We start from the raw sequence: 26,263 nt of genomic DNA on the forward strand, positions 1-26,263 counted from the left end.
AAGTTTGAGTTTCACTGAAGATAGTAAATAAGTTGCAAATCTAAAATTTACATTGTTCAGTTCTAGTGGATGATTCAGTTTTCTTCAGTGGTAAAAATAGTTTTACATGTCATAGAATCATAGAATCATAGAATCATAGAATCACAGAATGGCCTGGGTTAAAAAGGACCACAACAATCATTGAGTTTCAACCCTCCTGCTGTGTGCAGGGTCACCAACCAGCAGACCAGGCTGCCCAGAGCCACATCCAGCCTTGCCTTGAATGCCTCCAGGGATGGGGCATCCACAGCCTCCTTGGGCAACCCGTTCCAGTGCATCACCACCCTCTGTGTGAAAAACTTCCTCCTAATATCTAACCTAAATCTCCTGGTCTTAGTTTAAAACCATTTCCCCTTGTCCTATCACTATCTACTCTTGTAAACATCCATTGCCCCTCCTTTTAACACATTCCCATCACGTACTGGAAGCCACAATGAGATCTCCCTGGAGCTAAACAAGCCCAGTTCCCTCAGTCTTTCTTCATAGGGGAGGTACTCCAGCCCTCTGATCATCTTTGTGGTCCTCCCCTGGTCTTGTTCCAGGAGCTCTAAGTCTTTCTTGTACTGGGGGCTCCAGGCCTGGATGCAGTACTCCAGATGGGGCCTCACAAGAGGCAATCACATGCAGAAGCTGAAAGGAAAAAGACCAGGAATGTGCCAGGTAGAGAGTTTCCATCACACTGAAAGCCATATATATGTAGATAGTAGACATGGAAATTATTGCTATCCATTTGCCATTATTTGGAAGAAAGTGTGATCATTTTGCTCTTATGTTGGAGAGAACAGAACAAATTCTGGCTCACTGAATAACCAAAGGGAAGATCAGTGTGTTATGAAAACTCTGGATTGGAGCATGAGCTTTCTTCTGTTTCCTGCCTGATTTAGATCAGCAAAAAACAAATAAATAAAAAACAACCAAAAAACAGGTACCAATCCTATATATACTTATATATATATATACTTATTTCTAAGTAAGTAGGAGTACATGAAGTAAGAGGACATGAAGTAAGACTTTCGTGTATGGATAGACCATCACTGTGAAGGTCACTTTACAGCAGTGAAGTTGCATTAAGTGGCCTTGTGCCTCTTTCTAGTCTTATGTCAGAAGCAAAATGAGATGGCATGAAATATCCTTATGTTTGCTGGTTTGGCTTTCAAAATCATTCAGTTCACCCAGCTCTTGCATAATATAGGAAAAATACTTGATATGAAATTATTGCCAAAAACAGACAGCCAGAGAATATTCACCAAATGCAACCTCGGGTTCTTTTTCTTGCTTCTAAGTAGTGTTTTCTTCCTGGTTCAGTTGAGATATTCATTCTCTTAGTAAAACTAACTTCAGATCCCATTTCTTAATATACGTGTTCAGCTATTTTCTAAAGAATTTTGTATATATTAATTTTAATCTTGTAGTTTTATTCTGCTGTAGACCTACAACAGTGGGATTTTCCTCCAACTGGCAGTGATTACAACAGCTCTGAGCTGCAGTTTACCTTCTTTGCTCCAAAAGCTCAAAAAAGCTCAAAAGAAGGACCGATTCTGGATTATAGCCCAATTTCCCTCTTGCTTGTACTTTACAAATAAAGCAAATAAAGAACCCAAAAAATATGCAGGCCTCATGGGATTAGCATGACTGCACTGATGGCAGAGTCGCATCTTTGACTCAAGCAGACGTTTGAGTCCTCCATCTACTTTTGGCTTCATTATATATATATATTTTCTGCCTACAATTAATTAACTAATGAGCAGATATGGAGTAATTTTATTTATCATGGACTATTGATAAAATCAGTGTTAAGTATTTTAGCAATTAGGAAAGTAAGGGGATGTTAGGAATTAAGTACTGTGATTTAAATTACCATCCTCCCATTATCCTCCATTTCAATTTATAAACTGTCCCTTATTGATGGATGTATATGGATGATGGAGAAGTTACATCATGGCCTGGGCTATGTACCAGAGCAGTGGGCCAGACCACCATCAAAGTTGTAGTGGCATCTGCCTCTCACTACTTGTGATGCTTCCATGAACTACAACACAGGTGACTCACTGATACAGATTTTTTTTTTAATTTCTGTATTTTTAAGGAGCTGGGCACTTCCCTAACTTTATGGGCACTTAAGGATTTTCTTCAGTTACTGCCTGAAATGCGTGTTTTCAACAGTCCACCTGCCTTGTACACTATCGGACAGCTAATCAGTTACTGAAAGAAAAAGGGACTGATATTGAGACCTCTTACGAGAGAAAAAAAAAACGTGATTTGCAGAAATATTCTTAAATAGTCTTAAGGGGAAAAGCCTGCTTAAAACTCTGCTTTGTAGCAGTGTAATGAAGTCTCCCTCTCTGCAACTTCTGACGTAGATTAACTAACATACCTTCTCTGCTAAACGACATATTGCTGACTATTGCTACCAAGTGCAGCCCTAATATCTGTATTATGCTTTCTATTCATCACGTGTTGCAGATGAATACATTTCAGTGCTATAATAAACATCCCATGGAGTTAATGGACCAGCAGAGGCTGCTGAGCTCCAAGTCCCACCAGCAGCGCCAAGGGCTCAGTGGAATTGTTTGCAGGTGCAGGCACTTGGCAATGCCCAGACTTTGTCAAATGCATGAGCAAAGACTGAAATAAAAAGTTTGGCGGGCACTTTGGTCCTCACAGGATTGGCTAAATGCATTTTCTCTCCACGATTTCAGGCTATAACCATGGATGTGAGCAAAACTGCCAGCTGAAGGACAGCTGGGCCGGAAGCTCTATGGAGCTAGTTGGACACGCATGGCTTTTGAGGATGGCTGCACAGGTATGGTAAGCACGGGGGGAATTGTTCTATCCTGGCACAGTCAGCACTTGTCTTGTATCTGAGTCCCCAGTCCCAAAAACTCAGACCATATCCAAATCATCTTTGAATCTGATCTTGTTCAAGGGCTTTTTCATTTCAGTGCGCAATGCCTGATTTGAAGGTAGAATTTGGGCCTTTGGGCTAATTTTATTTAATCTTACAACATCTCCTGAGAGATTTCTAATGGGATCTCTGTATTAACTCTCCCCACAGTAGCAATTCCAATGATTATTTAATCTTGAAAATCTTTTCAGTCTTTTTCATTGAAAATCACAAGCCACTCTTTCTATCCTTTTTGCCAAGCTCTCCATCCATATGCTGCTGTGATGCTTCCTCTTGAAGCTCTTACAGTTTGACAGTGGGACTTCCTAGAGCAAGACATATATGTCAATCCTTTCCTCATCAGAGAGGATAACATATCAGCAGAATCAATACTCATTTGCCCAGAGGCCTCAACCAAGTTTTAAACATATAAAAAGGGATCCATAACTGAAGCCCTGATAGCGGATGTCAATGGAGGGGCACAACCAAAGAGGAATAAAGGCACAGAGACTGTATGCTTAAGCAAGTATACACAGAAAGTAGCTGCCCTAGAAATAACAAGCCTTCTGAGAGCTTGATTGGTGTTGTGTGTGGATATAGGACAGGATGGCAGTGCAAGGTTGTAGTTTTCAAGCCCTGCTTAGCTATTTTCTTACTGAACAGCACAGAGCCATGTGATGGGCTTCTTGAGCATGGCTGGAGTGCTGCTGAGTAAGAAATTCATATGTTTCTTCTTTTTCATTTTTCTCCCCATAATAATGGGTATTATCAGCCATAGGACCTGAGCTCTTTTTGATTAGTTCTTAGTGTTGACCCGTTCTATTCCTCCAGAATGCTATATAAAATGTGGAATGTTATATTTGAAAGGTTATTAGTTAAATATCTTATTTATATGTTTTGTCATGTAGTAAGACAATGAAACAATTTGAAAGGCAAAAATAACGGGGAGATTCTCAACAATATGAATTTTCTGATGTTTTTATCACATACGTAATGCCACGTGCCATTAACAGTTACTTCATCATAGTCATCAGCACTCAGAGCTAAAAGTAACTGATATATAAAATGTTACTATGCACTACTAAAGTTTTCTTCTCATATCTTAGTTGAAACTTGGGTTAAGATCAGATACAGTCATAATTATAAGGAGATGATTACATAGAACCGATTTGTTTCCTTTCGTTACGTGTCTGAATTCTTTTTTAATTGATTTTGAATTTCAAATATTTCCAGTGTAATTGCTTGGCCATCTGGGCCAACTGTTTTCTCCAGAAAAGTTCCATTATTCCAAATGCTACAAATGTATGCAACAGTAAGCAATATCTGAATTTTTCAGCATGGTACTTTCTGGCTTGACAGCTGTCAGTCCATCTAGGAGGTATGTAAATGATATAATGTGCTGGTTTATAAGGCCATAAAGAACCTTGGAGTGCTGCCGCTGCTGGTCCAACAGCCAAGATTATTATTGACTTGGTTTTCAATGAATTCCTATGGTATGTGAAAGATGATCCAAGAAAGAATTTGTTCTTAATGTGATGGAATAGGTTTTCTCCTCTTAGGTATATTTCCATAGTGTTGAAATCAGTAGGGTAGTGCAGGTGCGGGCTGCACAGATGTAAATAAAAACAGTTTTGGTCCACTGTATTTTCCAGCCATGTTGACAAAATACACGAAGGTTTCTCAGCACAGCTCCATTGCTGAAGCACTTGAAAGAAATACACCTTTCCCTGCGTGCTGCCCCGCTCTGGGCTGATATTTTGTTCCAGACTCTGCACTTTTTCTAGTTTCAACCTCTGTTGACCAGCCAATTATGCCATAATACCGCTGACTGTGAAATAAGGATCTAATCTGAATCTCATTGATGCTAATGAACACTTTTACATTGACTTCAAAAGGTGCTGTTGGATCAAGCAGCCAATTATTTTCCTCCAGTGTATTTAAATCTTGATTGCCCCTCACAAAACTAGATCTTTCAGATCCAATGAGCAGCATGTAACTTTTGCCCCGTTCCAAGGGAAATGTGGAGGCTAAAACTGATGAAACAAGGTGGTTCTTTCCTTCTGCTGACTATCTGACAGTTGCGATCAATTGTCTTCTGTCATGAGTTCCTACTAGCAACTCAGCTGTCAGCACACAGGGCAGGGTCAGCAGTAAAAACTTTCATAGCTTAAAAAAAATAAAAATCCACAAGGTGTTTCTGTAAAGCACACATTTTTGGCCTACTTGAATCCAGCTGTGTGACTTTCAGGTCAGGAATTACAATACAATCTTCACTAACTTTTGATTCTCCACAAAAGGTCTTAACAAAATTGGATGAGTTTTATGTGAATGTGTTAGCAGGGTGTAGAATAACTCTTTGCTTGCCTTCTTCTCACTGAACTGGTAGGTAGCCTTTCTAGTGTGAATAGACCTTCTATTTTTTTTCCCCTCAATGAAAGACTTAAAAATATAATAAATGAATGGAAAGAGAAGCACAGTAAGTTCTGCATCTTTTCACTGATCTGTTATTTTTAGCAAATCACATGTAATCATAACACAAAATCCTTGAAAAATGTTGTGACAAAAATAATCAGAAATCAAGCCCAACCTGAAAATTAAAGGTATCAGCTCACACAGTTTGTGAAAGCATGAATCTAGTTTATATGTTCTAGTTAGCATAGTGCAATCTATTTTGCAATGTAGTTACCATACCATTGCATCTGGTGCAGTGCTGGAGTCTTTATTAATTTTCAGTGCATCTGTTTGCTTGTTTTTTTACTTCTTATCTTCTGTGTGCCACCAGATGTGCTATGCCATTTCCTTGGACTGAAGTCAGCATTTAACACCTACTTACTTGCCACTGCAACTCTTCCAACACCTGTGCCTGCCAAGGTAGAGGTATATGAGGTGAATGTTAGGAGGGCAGTTCAACGTTCAGTGTGAACACGTGTAGTGAAAATTAATTATAGCATGCACTATATGTGGTAGAAATGAAGTACTGCCTAATCATGTATCCCGTTTCCATTCAGATAAAGTTTGTTGAGAGCCCTTGGGAAACGAGACACGTTTCAGAGTGCTACTGTTATTGCTTTTGACAGTCACAGAAGCATAATTATCTGATCGTTTATTTAAAAAAATCAAAACTTGTTATGTATGAGTTCTGAGCTGGCAAACTGTGAAACAGTCACCTTAGGAGTACAATTGCTCTGCTGTTTTCTGTAGTGGCACTGCCATCTTCTGGAAAAACGGAAGTTGTGCATTAAATTTTTTCACCTTGAGATGAAAGAAACTTTTCAAGAGCAAGAAGTTAAGTACAGAAGCCAACAACTCTTAAATGTTGGGAGTTAAGTGTTGCTGAGATATCTGGTTTGATGTTAGAAATGGCTGCATTACTCTTTGTTTTCCAAGGATTTTGCTAAGGAACAAAAATGGCTGTGATGTTCGGTGTTGTGTGCTATTCTCATCAAATGGTGATGTGCTAGGTGCTGCCATAGTCTGAAGTGTCTTTAGAAAACCTAAGTTCCTAAATACACGATGAATTGCACACCAAGAACTGGTGCAGTATTACTAGCTGTGACAGAGATGTTTTTTGATTATGGGGTTTTAGCAGTAAAGAGGTTTCCACTTAGATTTTTCTTCTGAAAGAGGAATCTGTATTGTATTTTTGCCTTCTTCCTTGGCCTCTCCAGAGCAGTGCTGTGATAGTTAGCATTGACTGTCCACCAGCTTACTAAAGCAGTGCTACTGGAGGAACTCCCCAATGCCAAGCACAACTCCCCTGAATTTACTTCACTTCTGGTACTCAGCCTTTACATTTCCCCAGACTCCCCACCCTCACATGACCCACTGACAGATTTTCCATCAGTCCTCTTGGCCCGCTGGCTGCTCTGTGTCCTCTTCAGCCTGTTTCCAGGCCCAACTTCTGAAGCCAGACCTGAGACAAAGCTGTGGCTGTGTCCACAGCAAAGGCGGACATTTCTCACTGCCTAATTTCTACTGTACAATTTTTACATTATACTCAACCAAAGCTTTTTCATAGACTTGCTAACAATTTTTATTACTTCAGACCGTCCTTCCTTTCTGAAATCATGAAGCAGCCTCAGGACTCTATTTTCTTTTTTAAAAGCACAGTATAACCAGTTCACAGGACTTTTTCCCAGCCTATAATAACTCTTCTTTAATTTTCAAGATTTCTCTTAGACAAGAAAACTTTTCCTGTGATACATACCAAGGTCAGTTTCCTTGCAGTCTCTGCAACTTGTACCACTGGACGGTATGTCTGCAAAGAGAAGATGCAACAGACTTTTTTCTTTTCCTCCAGAACATATTTGCTCCCCTCGGCAGCTAACGCTTTTCTCTCGTGCTCAGGACAATGTTTGACATCAGCTTCCCAGTAAGTCTGTCTGCAGCACACATCAGTAATGCAGAGTTCTTACCCAAGACTGATGGCAAAACCAAATTGTTTCTATTTTTCTAAGCTTTCAAATCTGCTAAGATTCCTTAGTTATGTGAGGAAGAGTAGTTTGAACCAACCTTGTAAATAGAACCAGGAATTTCTACAACAGTCCAAAAACTCATTTCTAAGGAGCTCAGATTTTTCTAGCAAGCCATTATCCCCACCCCACATTTCTTCTGTATTCAAAGCCACCAGTGGCCCCACATCATAAACACTAACTGCAACGGTCTTCAGCTCTGGAACTATGACAGTTCATACTGCTGATCACTACAGCAGCTTCCTTTTCTCTGACCAAAACATTTCTGAAATACTGCCATCACTAGGAATGTGTTCAGTATCTGTAACTGCAACAGAATCTGACCAAACTATGCATTTCAGGTACAGACTGCTTACTTATCATTTTCTTTTCACTAGAAGTTCTCCCTGTTGGAGATCCTGAATGGATCATTGCTGCCTTTCCAATTAATTCCAATCTGGGAGCTTTAAACTTAGTGAAGGCTATCAGATGATATCATTTCTCCATTCAGTAGTTTCTTACCCAAAGATAACATTTTATGATAAAACAGATGGGAAATTGCATGTTTTTTCCAAATTCTCAACATCAGCTTTTTTGATGTAGCAAACTTTTTAAAGAAGCTGAAGTCTTCCGTTCTAGAGCACCAGTAGTTTTCAAACAAAGCTATTCTTCTCCTTCATACTTTTGATGGTGTTTTGAGCCTATGTATTCCTGATGCCTGTCTTAAAGCAAAACATTTCTGTTCATTAGTGCTAATTTCATCCCAAATTAATGATTTTTCTCAATATGTAAATCTCATGAACTGACTTAGAAGCCTCTTTACTATCACTTACACTGTGTATAGATTGTTGCTGAAACATAGTGTAGATAATCATCCTTCTTTGTAAACAATGATTGGTTCCTCAGTGATAGGTCTCACTGTCTTCAGTCATGAAGACACATCAGTCTATGAGAAACACCCAGCTGGAAAGCTGAGCCTACAAAATAGTTGATTGATTTTCTTAGAAGCTTTCTCTCTTTCTTGGCTTCCAGTAATGCCTTTTCCTGGAAGCAAAGACTCTGAAAGGTGCAGCAGCATTAAAAAGGATCTGCTTCCAGATATTGCAATCTGTGTTCTCCATGTAATAGTAGTCGTGCTCAGTTAGCTCAGCCTGGTGCCTGGATCAAACTGTACATGAAAAGCTCACAAGACAGGTGACAAAGTACGTCTGCTGTTAGTGCCATCCCTGTAACATCACCAGAGATGGGTAACTCATATTTACTCACAGGAGTTACCTTTTCTGCTATTTTGCTAGATTTGCATTTGTTGGGTTTATCAGGGGAGCTACTCCCCAGTTTTGAGCTATGTCACAAGGACAGTTCAAAACCAACAAGCTCATCAAGGACCTTCCATTTTCATTCTTTCTAAAGGCAATTTTTTTTTTAATTTTTCTTTTATTTTTATTATTTTTTTAGCTCTTTCAACTTAATTTTCACTTGGGTTTCTGAATCTTCAGAGATCCAGAAAGCAAAATTTTGAATCTCCCTTGGCTTCTAATATTGGCACTGCCTTTTCTGCTTTCTGAGTGAATTGATGTGCTCCAGCAACAGGGTTTTATTTTTCTTCTCAGTTGGTGGCATTCATCTGACTCAACACCAGCATCTGCAGAATACCTATCTATCTCTGGACAAGGCACCCTGGGTACCCTATCATCAAGGGGAGAAAATATGGTGTGATCTATCAGGTCTGAAAGTAGATCACCTATGATCAGATGAATTACACCTTAAGATTACTCACTACTAAATAAAAATGTCTCAGATATAAAAATTTATGTCATCGATATCTGAAACTAGCACCATTAATCAACTTCTCCAGTCTTATCCGTACACAGCCCCTAGCTCTTCTATTGTTTCATTCTCTTTGATTTTCAACTCAACAGCATCAGAAAATGGTATTTTTCAATTTACATACACCCCAAGGTGCAGATGTACCCACTGGAGACAGAGGAGCTCATCACATACATGACTGCCTACAGCCACCTACAGAGACATGCTTAGTGAGGTACGCACCATCACCTATACTGCATCTTTCTCAAGGTAAGCTTTGCATAGTAGTCAGCACTGCAGATAATTCTTAAATTAACTGTATCTGAACAACGATGAAATCAATACTCAGGATGCAGAAATTTTATTTACAAGGAAAGTGAAAGTTTTGCCTGGTAATGGATACGATTATCATTTAACTGGCTCTTAAGGTGGCAGGCATGTAGTAAAGAGGCCATGTTCTCCAGTTCCTACTGTATGTACTAAATGCATCCTCTAGCTGAAAGAAAACAGTGATTATCAGAAAGTCAATTGTCATTCTGCCTCTTTAGAAAAATTTCCATTAAAGATAAAGCCAATTTTAATTAGATTAAGTATCCAATTACTGTAATTACATTTTTAAAAAATTCACATCATGAGGATGACCCTTTTAAAAAGGGTTACAAGAATAATTAGTGTATTCATATTAACCAAAATGTATTGGATAATATTTATACCCAGAAGGCAAAGTACATTACACATATTTCACCTTTGGGGAAAGCTTGCAAATGTTTTGGCATTGGTATGAATATTTATAGGCAAGAGCGTGCTTTAGCAAGATTATATGAGAAAGCATTTATATGCTCACAAATTTTTACCCAAGGGTAAAGTATACATAAAATGTAGTGCAGAGATTATGGATATGCAAAGTACAATTTAAGAAGGGAATTTATATCAGTTTGTTTAATTAATTGGAGCAAAGGACTACCTCCCTTATTTTTGTGTGTGTGTGTGTGTCACAGGATGGCCCAAAGAATTCAAACTTGAGATTTCTTTCTGCTGATTAATGTCAGCAAGAAGAATGTGGGGAAAGGGTCTTCCCTCTGCAAGGCACCGCCTGGACCACAGGTAAGTCCATCCCCTTTAACGTGTTGCTCATCACAAGGACTGACAGTTAAGGTGTGAGCCATACCCGCTATCCCCTTGTGTGATCATAAATGCATCGTGGAACTGGCAAACATGCAGCCAGTCTCTAGTCAGCAGGGCAAACCCTGCAATTCTCAGCATGGGGAAGGCTTGGAGGTATGTTATTTGCTCATGCAACGAAGACAAGAAAACACATCTTTGCTCCAAGCTACTCATGAAGCCCCAACACTACCACAGAAGGCACACGGGATGGGGCCCATTTTTACCACTTAGGGATAACACTGACTTAGCAACTGCAAGAGTCTACCAGCTAGGCTGTTGAGCTGCGCACTAAAATCCCCTGGAGGCTAGCGAGCACAGCTATTCTATACATTCTGTATTATTTATATATATCTATATTCTATTCTATATATTCTATTCCATGGAAGTCTTCCCAGTAATTAGCATGGGTCTCATGTAACCATTGATTTCTTCTTGCTATACAGTGAATCTACATGTTTGGGAATTACCAGGGCATCACACTTTTCCTCAGAAAAAAAAGCTTCTAGACTTTCTGCTGGTGTTTGAATTTATCTAAGATTGCAGCATTTGGGCTTTATTACTTAGAAACTCTGCAATGAGAGACATTCATAGACATCTTCCAAAGCTAAGGGAGAGAACCAGTGATGACAAGTATTTTGGCAAGGGCTAGACATATGAGAAGGCTCTTAAGTAACTTGTTTGTTGGATTAACTTGTTCCTAACTTACATTCGTTTCGAGGGTTGTTCATTATTGTAGTAATTTATATGTGGCCAGTCAAGAATGAGCAGACAAAAAGAAGACAGGCTTAAAATGATTAATTCATCTTCTTTCACATTAATTTTCTCTTCACTAAAGTATTAACAATCATACTTGAGCTTTCACGGCTTTCCAGTTTTTCAGAATTGTTGAGTATTGTTTATCATTCACAGTTTAGTATTCATGTATTAAGCTGCAGATTGTACTCCAAGTAGCATCTCTTTGTGAATACTTTAACTACACGTGTTAAACTGGCTCTAGCTTCTGAAAATGACCCTTCCCTTTACAACAGCAAAAGTTGTAAATATTTGTGCAAATGCATGGTCATGTTAATGCTGATACACCCAGTATGGACATTAGCAAAAATGTGTACAATTTCCCTATTTCTCACTGCCATTTCCTACGTTATGAGTTTTCTTGCAAAATAAAGTAGCACAAGAAAATTTATAGAAAAAGCAGAAAAACAATAAACAAAGAAATATATATTCCTGAGTCATATGGGATAAATTGTGTTTATTTTTTTTAACATTATTTTCCCATGATAAGGAGAAACTCAGGGAGTTGGTAAGAATGGGACAGCAAAGAGATAGGTAGCTGGGGAAATATCAGGGTAAAATAGATGAGAAGAAAATGAATTTCTTTCTAAAGTTCCTTTGCAGAAGTTCAAATCAAATCACTTGGTGGAGATTGTTATCAATACTGGATGAATACCTATTATACTACGTGAGAAGTATTTTGCTATGAAAGCATTGTTTCTGAATATTGTTAAGACTGCATTTATATATATTTCCTTGGAAATACAAATCAAACAATGTATTTATCAACACTAACATTTAGAAAGATGTCATTCTGTGACTACATCTCTTTTGATGTGATGGCAAACAAAATTGAAAGCAATCCAAATACAGCAAAGTCCACAAGGCTGACTTTTTGGAGGACTGTGTGTGCAATTGTGCATTATATTTAGGTCTGAACATATTTATGGTACTTTACCTTACCACAAAATTACCCAAAACATCCTCTTGATTTTCTTTGTTAGGATTCTGATTCTATAAGATTGTTTTTTTTTTTTAATTATTTTTTATTTTTTATTCGTGGATGTGTGTGTGTGATTAATTTGACTTCCACAGTAACATGAATCAGAAGGATTTTACCCATGAATTCTACAAAGGACTGGATCTGTGCTTTTCGTGAAGACTCAGACCCACATCCTTAGCTTTCACTGCAAGATTTCTGTATTTGGCTATGGAAAAAAGATAGGATTTACGAAGTCTTCCCTTTTGTCTTCTGTTTTTAACATAACTTGATACTTAATACTTCACAAGGAGTCTCTATGTACAGTCCCAATATTAAATTCCTTGCTCTAGCTCTGAGCTGCTGTTGGCTTCTTAAGAGGGCCACGGGCCAACTGCCATGTCGGGCTTAGAAAGCCAGTGATTTCATGTGAAAAGTAAATTTCAGACCATCAGTTTCTCTATTCCTCCTTGGCTTTGAATGGCGTAGGTAAAAATACTGGGAAAACAGCCATCAGCATTTGTTTCTTTCTTTCATTGACCCTTCTAGGAACAAGACGAGAGCAGAAAGGCAACGTATTTCATCCAAACCTCATGACTGAAAGAAGGAAGCCCCCAGATATCTTTTGTTTTGAATCAATCGCCCTGACAAGACTTGGCACTTCTAATGGTGAAAGGCTCAGGTTGTGGTGCTGCTCTCTCAGTTCTCGTTGTCATTTCTGTGCATCCCAGGAGTTAAGTGGAATGAGAAGAGACCCACAAGAATGCTGTAGTAGCACACGTTCACCTTGTGGTAAGGAAGTTTGTTTTTGCTCAAGGACCAATACTTTGGGTAACTTTAGCATCTGATCATGCTGATGACTGCATGATTACCAAGAAAGCTTTTGTCTTGGTGAAGAGATCAAAGCTACTGCTTGTGGTGATAATGAGAGAACAACAATGCATTTTTATCACAGATTTAATTATTTGTTGTTATTGGATTCATCATATCTTTCTGATCAGGGTGAGGCTTCTTTCAATGCCCTACCCGCTGGTAGGGTACTTTAAGCATCAACAGCTGGTGGCATGGTTAGGAAATAAGCACAGTGAGGCACTGAACTGCTAGTACCGACAACCTTTATTTCCAAGAGCAGCAGCGGGGAGTGCCAGAAGTTCTCTTGTGAGGAATGTGAAAGCTGGTGAGTGAGTGAGTGACTGACTGGCTGCAGAGCTGTGGAAGGAGACAGTTCAGCCAGGTTAATCCAATAATGGTGAGTGGGAACCTGTCCAGGGGCTGCTGTGTCCCGAGGGCCAAGGTGTTCAATAAGAACAATTACTGGAATCATCAGTCCAGTCCCAGTTGTCCAGACAATGGATATCTCTTCTGTAGTAATTTAAGAGTCTGTGGTATTCTGCTGCTGTAGCGGTCTGCAGTGCCCGTCAGAGCAATTCTTCTCTCAGCTCAAGCCTAATTAAAGGGAACTCTTGCGTAAAGTGAGTTAAATTCAGTAGTCACAGCCCAGACCCCATGGAAAATAGTCTAATTCAGCTACAGTAATATAGCGTAATATAAATATAATGGAAATACAAAACCGTATAATTTAATTTGACGTGACTGGCAGTTTTTTGCTTAAGTCGGTGAAAATGAGCGAGCGCAAACAACGCTCTGTGTTGACACATTATTCCCAATGCAGCAGGAAGGCGGCTTCAGGACAGACCCAAACATTTATAACGACTACATTTCGCAGGGTCATCGTCGTGCACCGAATTAGTTTTAAACGCGCTCTGGACCGTCCCTCGTCCACCCTGGGATGATCCCGTATGAGGACGCAGCTGCTGGGTCAGAGCCTAAATCAGCCTTTTCTGCCGGCTTTTTTTTCCTAGTTGGAAGCACCGAAGCTCCGAGCAGGGCGGCAGCCCCACCCTCACCCTGCGCCCCCTCAGCTTCCCGCCCGACGCACGCGCGCGCCGCTCGCGCCTGCGCAGCGCCCAGCGGCCGCCTAACGGTCCGTAACGGCTGCCCGGCGGCCGCCATGGCGCCCTCGACGTGCCGCAGGGTTGCCGTGGTCTCCTGCTTGGTGCTCTGCGTCTCTCTCCTCCTGCCGCGGACCTTCTTGTCTCGGGGAGGCGGCGGCAGGCAGGAGCACGGGGCCGCGCCGCTCGCAGCATCCTCTCCTCCAGAGGGTAAGAGGCCGCCGCCTGCCGCGCTGAGGCGTAGCCGGGCCGCTCCGGGTCCTACGGCCGCCGGGCACGCGGCTCTGCGCTCCCCGCCGCGCTGCGCTCGGGAGCTGACCCGCCGCCCGCTGTGGAGGCGTGGCGCGGCCGGCCTTCCCTTCGCCCTCCGCATCTGCGCCGCGTCCGTCAGGGCTGATGATACTGCTGGATAGGTCTCTGCGTCGAGAGCCCGTGTGCGAGTGCTGTGCTACGGCGACCCTTCAGTGGTTGCTGTGTGTTCTTGTTCTCGAGGAACTGAATATAGGCTCAGGCACGCTGCAGATCTGCAGGTCCGGAGTTTCATTGCATAATCTCAAACGTGAGAAACCTCAATCATAACTAGTTGGTTTTTTTTTTTTGGTAGTACATCAAATACATCGTTCTTAGTTGCTGGCACCCGCAGGTGCCCACCATGTGGCACATACGCTTGGTGAGGAGTGTTGACTCAAAAAAAAAAAAAAAAACCCAAATCTTCCCAATCAAAAACCAATAACCAACTGAAAGCAAGTGCCCCAAGTTATTGCCCCCAAGTCATTTTCAGTGGGGTTTGCTGATTAATGATGTTGTCGCCTGTTCTGGCACAGCCTGCTTTAATCATTGCTGTTGTATGGTAACTGATCAGCCATAGGTCAGTGCTTGAAGTAAATAGCATAAATGCTCTCTCCATCATCGGAAGAGAGCTCAGACAGTTTCCTGCATGGTGTCAGAGGGATCCGTGCCTCCCAGGTTACTGTGTGCCTGGATCAGAGGAGCACTCGGCTCATCCTTTGACTGGCTCCAGCCCCTGACTTTGGCTGAGGATGTAATACCTCATCTCATTTAGCCAGCTTCAGACTAGACTTTATTGTCTGTATTTTCAATTTGATAGCAGGAATGACATTATACCTTCTCTGCGGACCAAACTTTGTTTCACTTGAAGTTGGTTTTGAGTGGAAGAATAAATCTTGATCGAGCAGTTCATATCTCTTGTCGTTAGCTGTTGCCTCGAGCGACCTGCTAACTGCGGCTACCTGCCAAAAGCTTCAGCTTCACAGACTTGAATAGTGCAACTCTTGAAGTTAATAAAATACTTAGTGCAGTCTTGGGGGAAAAATGCTTCCAAATGAGGCATTCTTAAAGTTACTGCCACTTGTTGGAAATGGGTGTAATCATAGGACTTTTCATTAAAACAGCTTGGAAGTAGTCTGTTCATAGAGAATGTTAGGCAGGGTACTCTACAAATTGATATTCCAAGAAGAAAGCTGTTCTTTTTCCTTGTAATAGTTTAAAATATACTACAATAATTTACAGAATGTGCTGTGTTGTGTTGGAGTACCAGAAGAATACAAGATTGGTCAGACAACTTATTTGCACAGTTGGAATCTTGTGTAGTACGTACCAGATTTCTTTTGGATGGTCTGAGTATTACCAGCTGTTTGTTGTTGTGGTAGGTTTACTTTAGTTGTGTTGAAGCTTTTCTATGTTCAGCTGAGTCTTAATATTGCTGAACGATGAAGAACTAAGAAGTTATGACATTACACTGCTGTTAAGCATCACATCAGCTACCACTGTGTTAGGGCATTAGGATCTTGTAATAGCATGGGTTAGGTTGTGTAATTGACAGTGGCATCCAGATGTCTGCATGTTCTCATTTATATACCACGTATTTGGCAGCTCTTTTCACACGTGGCAACTTGCATGTGCCATTGATTTCCTGAACAGTTTGTATGGGTTTTTCACAATAGAGGACATTTTACAAAGGAGATCATTATAAAAGTTCAAAATCAACAAGAAGGATCGAATGCTAGAAGCCATTAAACTTCCTTAAGAATTATTTTGATAATCAAATGATCAGTGCTTTTGGCCTCAAATTAATCCATTTAAGTACAGATTCACCTTTGCCAATTATTTTCTCCATTCTCTCTTTTTTTTTTTTAATGAATAAAGAATATTTACATGAATGTAAAACATTTTACAAAGGTTAAATTTCTGCTGTAGCAATAAGAATTTCTTGTAAATAAGATGTTTTGATTTCCATGATATACTTTGAATAATTCACTGCAATTCAAATGCACTGTAACAGCTTCCTCATAGTGAAGGCTGAGTTAGTCTGAGAGCATTCTGGTCAGAGGGGCACGCCTGTGTGGTTTCATTAAAGCCTAAGTAGTCAAAAAATCCATGTCATCATCTAGAAGAAAAATGTTTTAATAGTGGGACTTCACAAATTATTGATATCACTTCCTAATATGTTTATTGCAATTTTCTGTGCTTTGGGAATTTAGCTATGGCAGTGTTTCCTAGCAAGAACAAATGTTAACATAATGTAATTTTCTGTTGTCTCACTTCCAGAAAAATAACTGCAGGTGAGTACTTGCATGAGTTAAGCTAATTAGACTGAAGATTGAGTCTGCAGATATTACTTATGGTCTTGCAGGCTATGTTTTCATAATTGGTGGTGCATTTACAAGAGATCAGCTGCGCCTGTTTGAGTTTTGGACTGCGTGGAAAAAGGTATAAAAAGTAATAGAAAGAAATAAGTGTTTGGTGTGTTTTATTGCAGGGAAACTCGGTCGCTTTCCACCAAGGATGCATTACCAGGCAACTCCCGACAGCCGAGCTGCCCCTCCTTTCCCAAGGTCTCACCTTGCTGAAGCAGTTGCCAAGGCCAAGGCTGGAGGAGGTGGTGGAAGTGCTGGTGGAACTGGGAGAGGTCTTGTGGGGCAGATCATCCCTATATATGGATTTGGCATCTTCTTGTACATCTTGTATATTTTATTTAAGGTAAGAAAATTGAAAATAATTGAAAAGTCAAGAATATAACAATTAAAAATACTCAAAACAGAAATGTTAATCCATCTCCGTACCAGGTCTCATCTTGGCCTTGCTCAAAAATACACTTACCTTTGACTGGCACTTAAAAGATGGATGTATACTATATAGTTTTTGCTATTGCATAGACTGTAACTGAGTGCAGCAAGGTGTTGCTACGATCCTGCATTGGCCTCTGATGTGAGAAAATCTTAAAGTTTTTGTGTTTTTTTTTCTGCTGGAAAATATGTATGTTTGGTCATATGTTAGATTAATTTTGAATCTACACATAGTATTTTTTTATAAAATACTGTATATTATACATACTTATATATCATGGATTGCAATATGCATTTAAAGTGAGAGAGATGGAGTATCATTATTGAATTCCTTCTGGAACAGAAGCACCCTGTTGGTAGAGAATGGGAATTGTAAGGTTGCAGTGACCACACTGGAACTACCCCAACTGAGGTGCTGGCTGAAAGTACAGCCCTAATCCCAACCAAGTGTTTTGCACGTGATTTGAACTTAAAGCTTTCTGTGACACAGATGTGCCACGCGTGTAAGTGATTATAGCCAGCTGCTGTGGAAGGAAGAAGGGGACAGAGTCTTGCAGATTATGTATTTTTTTTCCTTTGAGCAGGGGTTTAAGACAGACAGGTGTTCATACAGTTGAGCCCACTCCAGAGAGGAGGCAAGTCCCGGGGTAAGGGCAAGGTGAATTGGGTGAGCTGATCAAACATGGAGAAGAGGAAAGAAATAGGGAGCTTGCAGCTGCTCTACAGAGCCAGGTGGTGTTGTTGCCGCACATACAAAGTTGGTAAGGAATAAGTGGCAGAAAACACAAGGGAGTCAAGTGGGGTCACTTATAACTTCTTCAGAACATTTCACTTTTCATATTTCAAAACAATAATTTCTTCCCTCGTATAAGCAGAATAACTATAGAATCAGGCCCTTTCCTGCAACAGATAAATATTCTAAAATTAAGTTATGCTTACTTTATGCTTCAAAATAAAATTGGTTCCAAGTGTCTTTTAGGAATTTTCAGCTGAGAAGATCTCCTAGGCATCTTTCATGGTTGTCTGTTTTTGCTGCTGGGGATGTTTTTCTGTGATTAATTCCTAGCATAATTTTAGCTTTCTGTCCTTTACTTGGTTGCCTTTGGGCCTCATATATTGCTATTGCTGTAACTCACCGAGGGGTTGGCTTTTTTCACTTATCAGCTGGCTTCCAAGGGAAAAACTACCCCTGGAGAACGGAAATGCCCTCCTGCTGCACCTGGAAACATGAAGAGGAAAATCAGTAAGTGCTTTTTATTTTTAAATTGCATGTGAGAAGCCATTGACTCTGTATAGTCACAGTCTCACTGAGTTCTTCAGGTTCTGGACATGCTGTAAAACTGTTCCACTGCGTGAGGAGCAAGCCAGAAGAGTCTGTGTTAAAGTGAATTACTGCCCCATTGCTTTCTAATCTGATCTGGTTGGTGAGAATATATAATAGTGGCCTTGGAGCTATTTGCTGCAAAGCTAATGTAACCAGTAATTAGCAAATAGATAAGACGATGCTCATCTATAATGTTCCAGTAATAACATATACCATATTCTTAAAAGCTATCTTCTTCTTTTTTTTTTTTTTAATTTATGAATTCTTAGCCATTAGCAGCCTCTTCCCTATTTTTTCCACTCCCTGTTTGCACTGCTTAACTTACTAGCGACTTCAATATAAAGAAGGCAGACAGGATTCTAAGTATTTCTATAATTGTAGCTAAAACATCAGTGAGTTAACAGATTCAACTATTTGTAGATATTTATTAGCTATTAGTTACCCTATCAGGATTTAAATGTGTTGTGTTTAGCTGATTAAATTGTAATAGGAAAGAAAAGTGCTTGAGTTTATAGAAAATGGTAACAGTAAGCTAATGCTCTTCACACAGCTGTAATTAACTTATATAAAATCTGGCATTACTTAACACGCTCAGTAATACAAGTGCACAGAAAATTGTACTGCATCGTGCTTGGAGATTTAGTGCAAATTATTGACAATAGTAGCTAATTTTTTTCTCTTAATGCATGAGTGTCCAACCTTTTGGTTTGCCTGGGCTGCACTGAGTAAGGAAATTGTCATGGGCAAGTTGCTCTGAAAGTAATGCCTCCTATTTATTTCCATGGATAATGCAAGAGATACAAAGAGCACAATAACACTGGCTGATAGAACAAATTCTCAGCTACCAAAACACCATCTTTACTCTTAACTCCTTTCTCTAAATTGGAGACAATATGGATGTTCCCAGACGTGTGCATGTGTGTCTGTTATTGTACTATGGACATTTTTTCTGTGGTTATACCTTCTTCTAAAACAGTGCTTTGTTCTCCAGACATCATGTGGTTAGCTGATGTGCACCCCAGGGACCCCGATGGATGGATAGCTCTCCCTGCCTACGTTCCCACACCTGTGCAGGGTCAGGTGCCACCAATCCCATGGTGGTTATTCTGTTTGCCTCACTCACTCTGCTTATTGGGAGGAGCCATTGAAAGAAGGTGCTTTCTGTATGTCCCATTATCATTGGCAATGCTCTTCACTGTTACACTGGGAAAAATCTGTTGAACTCTTTAAGCTGTGTGTTTTGGTTTCCTTACAGTCGGTTTGCTACCTGTGATAAAGAGACAAAGGATTTTGTTTCTTTTACAGCTGACTATGAGCTTACCCAACTTCAGGAAAAGCTGAGAGAGACTGAAGAAGCTATGGAAAAGTTAATCAACAGAGTAGGCCCTAGCTGTGACAGGTATGTTTCAAACTACAGCATTTTAAGGAACAGTTATTTTCTGACTAGGAATTGAATTTTCTTACCTTGGCTATGTAAAAATAGCGTTATAAATTCTACTTGGAAGTGTTGAAATTTAATTTTAAGCATGGTGCTTTTTGTTCTGCAGTCTTTTCTTCTCAAGGCCTATATTTATATCATAATTCTTTCCAACTTCATGTTCCTTAAACAGAACAACAACCAATCCTTATCCTCCCCATTTTGAATAGTGCATTATTTGGAAGATAATTTATTATCATTTGGAGGAGTTTAGACAGCTATGTCTAAACTGAAAATGTGCATATAAAGTATATAAAACAACCTGTTTTTATGTCACTGAATAATTTGCTGAGTGATTCCCAAGTGAAACATTTGTTTTATGGTGTTTTCTAGTGCTATGAATTTTTTTAATAGAAATGCTTTGATAATCTCTGTAAATGTCTGTTAGAATTTCCATAAATTACATGTTTGAAGGCAGAATTGATAATAACATGTATGATAATTTGGTTCCACTCCATAACCAGTAAATGCATGCGTTCTCTTAGAAATACAAGAGAAAAGAGTGGTAAAATCAGGGTTTAAACATATATTATGTTTATTAATGTTTGCTTTAAACTTGAGAGGAACAGTCTATCTTAGAAGGAAACATTGCTAACAAGTTTATATTTTTTGTACGAAGTGTAACAGGACATCAGCTTGATAATGCATAACTGCAGTGTCCGAAAAATGAAATACCACAAATATCAAGGCAGTCTGCAAGCAAAAAAGATAGCTTGTAACACGTTAACTTCTCCTGGATCCATCCGTGCTTCTATTTTAAACCATTCTTTAGAAACAATTCTGTACTGAACTTGCCTGTTACATTCATTTTGCTGCAAATCCCGTCTTCTATGTAATTTTGTCTGCTTTGCACCAGGGCCTCTGCTGCAGCTGCAGTGTTCTCAGCAAGGCAAGATGCTACCTGAATTAGGCTGAATTTTGGTAGGAGTCCCTAAGCTACCTTGTGTCTGTTGGTGAAACAGGATACTGTTTTGACTGTTTGACTCACCTGTTTGGAAAATTTAGCAGTGTTTTATACTTACCTTTAGGCTGCCAGGATTAGGCTTGTATGCCTCTCAAACACTCAGGACAAAATATTTTTTACTGATAAAATGAGTTTAGGGTCCAACGCAGTATTTGTTCCATTCAGTGCAATTGGCTGAGAGCTTTTATTTAGTAATGCTTCCCTTCTTTGTTCACCCAAACTATTTATATACATGGATCTGAAGACCTCAGGGAAAATCAGAAATGGAATCTCATAGTGAATTTTGAATGTAGCCTCTCTTTAAAAGAGAGAGGAAGGCACCTCTAGATGGAGCAAATAGCTGTTTTTTTTTCAAATACACCAAAGCCTTTGAAGCTTTTGAGGGAAGGAGATGGTACTCAGTGGGATACAGTTTGGGGGCTATAGTGCATTTTAAGTAGTAATTATTTCAGTGTACCCTGGTAAATCTCCTGTATACAGGCAGCCAGACATCTCATACATTGCAAGCATCCTACAGCTAAATCTTCCTGGAGACCTTAAATTAAGTAGAAACAATGCATAGACTTTGATTTCTCCCTGTTTAAGTAAAACTTGTGTTTTAAATAAGATACCTAGAGTGGGAATGGATCTCTGAAGTGCTCACGGAGACCTTGTGTTGCAGTAAGAAAGTACTGCTTTCTATTGGGAATATCCAGCATATTAAGAATTCTGATATGAAATGCCACTGTTTTTTAGCTGCAGTGATCGGTCCTATTATTTGTGCTGGCATATCTCTGCACTGTGCTAAACGGACAGATCTGTCTGTCTTTATCCAGGTGATATATATTCAAATTACATACACTTCTGTCTAGAAAAGGAGGATTAGTTTGGCAGTTCTATTAGAGCTTCTGTCAAAGGCAGCTAGCTGATGAACCCATTTATTTTCATGTGCCAGTTAATTCGCATTTTGAATTGTACATCTGCATAACCCAGGCTTTTGAGAAGATGCTGTCTCACACCTTCGCTTGTTCTGTGCAGCAAACTGCCACACAGCTTGATGGGACTCAGTGTAACCTCTGTGTAGGGTTGGGATTGTATCAGCTCTACAAATTGAGGGCAAAGAACCTCTTAAGGGAAGCACAGAGAAGTAGCAAGGACAAGATTTCTGACACTTCAATCTTTTCGTCAGCAAGACAGTTCCTATCTGGGTAGCTGCTGGTGATACCAGTGGCTTCTGAGCTCCATTCTGTTAGCATGCAGTGGTGTGTGTAACCGTGCACAAAACAAACTAGCAATGTGATGCTGATCTTTGTCTTTACACCAGTATGGCACTGCTGCCTTAGGGGAGTAGCTATCACGTCATCATCATTCCTCTGTGTGTAGCACAAGGCATCCGTTAAGGTGCTGATCTATTCACAAAGGTCAATAAGAGGAAAAACTGAAGAGTGGATGCTGCAAGCTTTTGAGAATTTTGGCACTTGTTAAAAGATTTATGTAGATATTTAGCATCTAAGTCTGAAATCATTAATCAGTGCTCTCTCCATCTCACCCGACTCACTGAGCAGCTGTTGGAGATGATCTGTCTGATGGTGTGGAGATCATCAGAGATCATCTGTCCGACCTCAGATATGCCTGCAGTTCAGCATTCTGTGCATGATGAGAGTCACTCTCTGAAAAACTAGAGGTTGTAGATCCTGTTTAAAACACAGCAAGATTCAAAAGGGAGCCAGAGTAATGCCTGTGCCCCCTGAGGGCCTGGATTGGTCCTTACAGAGAGATCAAACATCCTCTCAAGAACAACATGAAACAGAAGATGAAACAAAACCAGTCAGAACCATTTTCACCTGAAGTACAGCCAGTGTTCTTCCTTGCTATAACCCACTGAGTGACTTACTAGAGCTCTCCAAATGCTACTTTTTTGCAATAGGATTTTCACGAGATGATGATTATTTATTTTTTTTTTTTAGAGAAAATAGCATGTAACAACTACATAATCTTATCTGTTGGAATCACTTTGTTGTAACAGTAATTGCTTCACCTGAGGAGTAGTAATCATTTTGGAATAATTCTGTTATCACTGGTGGTAATCACAAAAATCAGCCATGTAGAACCAGTGAGAATTACAGTTTGCTTTTAATCTGATAAAAATCTGTCTTCTCCCTCTCTGATTCTAAAGGGCAAGTTAAATGTAACGACTTCTTAGCAGTTTTAAACCTTCCTGCTCCACCACTTGTGCTCAACCATCATTGTTGGATTTGTTCAATGTCAGTCCAACTGGCTTACTTCTTAATGAGGCCTTGCAAATCTAGTATCTTTAAGGGTCATAGGACAGCATTAGACTATTGAGACTAATGCCTGTGTGAGGCATTTTCATCAGGCCCACATTTTATTTAAATATAATTTAGATTCTGAATTGCATTTTCTTACAGTACTTCAAAAAGGGTACAGTTCTGTAATTTTCACCTAACAGACTGAAACTCTAAAAAGAGTTTTTGTAGTGTCTTCTGTACCATGGAATGCTATCTAAATCTGCCTGCCGTGATCTGTTTAAGTTTGCAGGCTTTCTAGATAAATGGATAAACCTTTTTACTGAATTGAAGCACAGACTACAAGAATGGTGATCACACTGTATCTGGGTTTCTCCTGACTGTCCTACTCAGAGTAACAGTTGTGCCCAAACTCTGTAAGCAATCTGCAGTAATCATGGACTGAATTCTGTTGTCTGATGTTTTCTACCAGGGTTCAAAATGTTACAACAGACCAGGAAAAAAGGTTACTTCAGCAACTCCGAGAAATTACTAGAGTTATGAAGGAAGGCAAATTCATAGATGGCATCTCTCCTGAGAAAGAAGCTGAAGAAGCTCCTTACATGGAGGACTGGGAAGGTAAGCAAGAGTCTTTCTTATCCTGATGAGGAAAACTGAGCAAGGCTTGCTTGTAGTCTGAATTCCTTTCAAAATCTAACTTCAGCTTTCTTTTTCAGAAAGCAATGTTCAAAGCTTTGCAAGAGATGCTTTGTTTTCTCAACCATAACAGGAAAAAAATATATATATTCTAGGGCAGCCAGCATTTCCTTTATCGTAAAGTCTACACTATCTGCTGCCAGAAGTGGCACATGAATATTCACATACACTGCTAGGTCTTGGCTGCTGTAGGTTCATCTTTTCCTTTCTTTGCTAGGCTGGATCTCATAGAAAATTGTAGAGCCGTTAGAAATGAGAATCAATTTGGAAAACTTACAGTTTTTACTTTTGATTTGTTTGCTCCAATGCTGTAATAGACAACTCCAGGAAGTCTGTTAAAGATCCTTAATTATAATGTCCTTTCTGTTCCTTATTGTTTACTTGTTTCAGAAATGTATTTTCAAGACATCCTAGTTGAGCTGTTTGCTTTCAGAATTCTAAATGCATCTTTATGCAGATCTAATTCCTTGCTCCTTAGGAAGCAACGTTTCCTAATATAAAGCATAAACAGCTGCCTCAAGCTCTTTTTTCTGAAGTCAGGCTCATGATGCTTGTTTGGCACTGAGCCATTGACTCATATCTGTTTTCCAGCTTTATAAATAATGCTTTTTGTCAAAAAAAAGTCTGTAAAGCACAGATCATGCTATGGACAGGAACAAAAGTGGATATATTTAAAGACACCCAGTTTTCACCTATTAGCTCCCATAGCTTTCAGCAGAGCTTAAATACTCCCTCTTGGAAGCTTCTGGGTTGAAATCCTGACTCCCTAAAAATCAGAGGAGTTTTGTCACCATCTTCCAAGAAGTCGTAGTTTGCATGTTCTTGCTGTGACATTAAATGCTGTCATAAATACATAGCCTTAAGTAGGTGCCAATTATGCTGTCAGTGCCAAGAACAGTTGTTCTAACACTTCTGCATCCATCACTGAAATTAGTGCTACTTTTATGTGCATTTCAAGCTACTTGTCACTTTATTCCTAAGGTTACCCAGAAGAGACGTATCCCATCTATGATAATTCCGATTGCTTTAAGCGCAAACAAGACACCATCCTTATTGATTATCCTGATCTGAGCCAGCCCTCTGCAGAAGAACTGGCAGAAAGAATGGAGGGCATGGAAGACGAGGAGTACCTGTGCAATGAAGCTCTGCTATCTGATCTGACCATAGGAAGGGATGGCTATGATTCAAGGCAGAAAAAAGATGAGGTAGCTGGCATCAGTGAAGGGGAGAAGGACCTTCAACACAGCCAAAGCACTGAGGAGTGCTGTTATTGTTATGAGGAGGAGGATGATCCTGCTATAATAGCAGAAAATGCTGTATTTCATTCTGAAAGCTGCAGCGAAGCGGAAGAGGCAATCTCAGAGGACCTGTCCATGGAGTTTGACAATGAAAACACAGCACTGAAAAAGCAAAAAGCCAGTGATTCAGATGAAACAGGCACGCTGAGAAAGCGCAACACAAAAGGACTTGAGTAATAGTGACAATATGTGGATGCCATCTAAGTGGTGACAGTAAAGGTCAGAAACCGTCAATTTGTGTGGCTTTTGTCCCTAAAGAACAGTATCCTTTATTCTTCTTGTACTGACTTCATTCCCACAGTAAGGGTGACATCCTCTACCTGAACTGGAAGCTCTTTCATGCAGTTCTTCTCAGCTCATTGCTGCTTTGCAGAGAGCACTTTATCATTGCTTTTAGGGACTGATACATTGAAGCAGGTCATTCCATTCATGTATTTGTGTTTTTATTGCTTTCCAGTTTCTGAACAATTCTTATTTTTTTCTTGTTCAAAAGTAAACAAATTATCTTTTCTCAAAAAAAAAAAAAATATCAGTGTGTTATCAGTTATGAAAATTAATCAAATTCAGATACATTGAAGAGATTGTTAAGAAGCGGGAGGAGAATCCCAGATCACCAGGACATATCTTGAGTTTGGGGAAAGAATAGCAACAACAACAAAAAGGCATCTTTCACTACATGCTTGTATCTGGTTTGTTGTGCAGTGGGTGTCTGCTATTGAGGCATCTCTTTTGCTTTTGTTTTCACTGATTGGTTTTCCAGGTTACACCTGCAGTCTGATGTTTACAGTGTGTACGTTATTCGTAAAGAATTCCTACTGTAGGAATTAAAGAATAAATAAGAAGAGTAAGTTAATGATGGTGGAAGAGAGAAAATGATAGAAAAAACATATTTGATACTCTTTGTTACTGGAAGTGTTTATCTTCTGAAATACTTTTGTAAACTTGATTTTATTTATTTATTTATTTATCTGGACTTTCAACACTCATTCTCTCTTCACTATGGTAGTTAGTTTGACCTCTGTCTCTGAGCAGGGCTTGTGTTCTCTTTGCTGGGAATCCTGGCTGCACAGCTACAACACGCAGGACCTGATATGCAGTGTTTCTGTCTAAGCCAGACTCTGTGCAG

The 26,263-nt window shown here is 39.7% G+C and overlaps 1 protein-coding gene across 1 annotated transcript; it reads left to right on the forward strand.

Annotated features, from left to right (window-relative positions):
* Positions 1-14,047: 14,047 nt before the first annotated feature.
* RIC3 (RIC3 acetylcholine receptor chaperone) lies at positions 14,048-26,263 on the forward strand. Its single transcript, XM_031614088.2, has 6 exons — positions 14,048-14,256; positions 16,826-17,046; positions 18,297-18,375; positions 19,762-19,855; positions 23,616-23,761; positions 24,821-26,263. Exons 1-6 carry the CDS (start codon positions 14,106-14,108, stop codon positions 25,312-25,314), a joined length of 1,185 nt encoding a protein of 394 aa, XP_031469948.2. The 5' UTR covers positions 14,048-14,105; the 3' UTR covers positions 25,315-26,263.

The sequence above is a fragment of the Phasianus colchicus genome, chromosome 5 (assembly GCF_987193195.1).
Source record: "Phasianus colchicus chromosome 5, bPhaCol1.hap1.1, whole genome shotgun sequence".
NCBI lineage: Eukaryota > Metazoa > Chordata > Aves > Galliformes > Phasianidae > Phasianus > Phasianus colchicus.

What these genes read in the sequence shown, in the direction of transcription:
- RIC3 (XM_031614088.2), top strand. Translation starts at nt 14,106, where the DNA reads ATGGCGCCCTCGACGTGCCGCAGGGTTGCCGTGGTCTCCTGCTTGGTG. An exon ending in AGCATCCTCTCCTCCAGAGG is followed by an intron (nt 14,257 to 16,825) that starts GTAAGAGGCCGC and finishes GTTTTATTGCAG; the next exon opens with GGAAACTCGGTCGCTTTCCA. An exon ending in TTACATGGAGGACTGGGAAG is followed by an intron (nt 23,762 to 24,820) that starts GTAAGCAAGAGT and finishes TTTATTCCTAAG; the next exon opens with GTTACCCAGAAGAGACGTAT.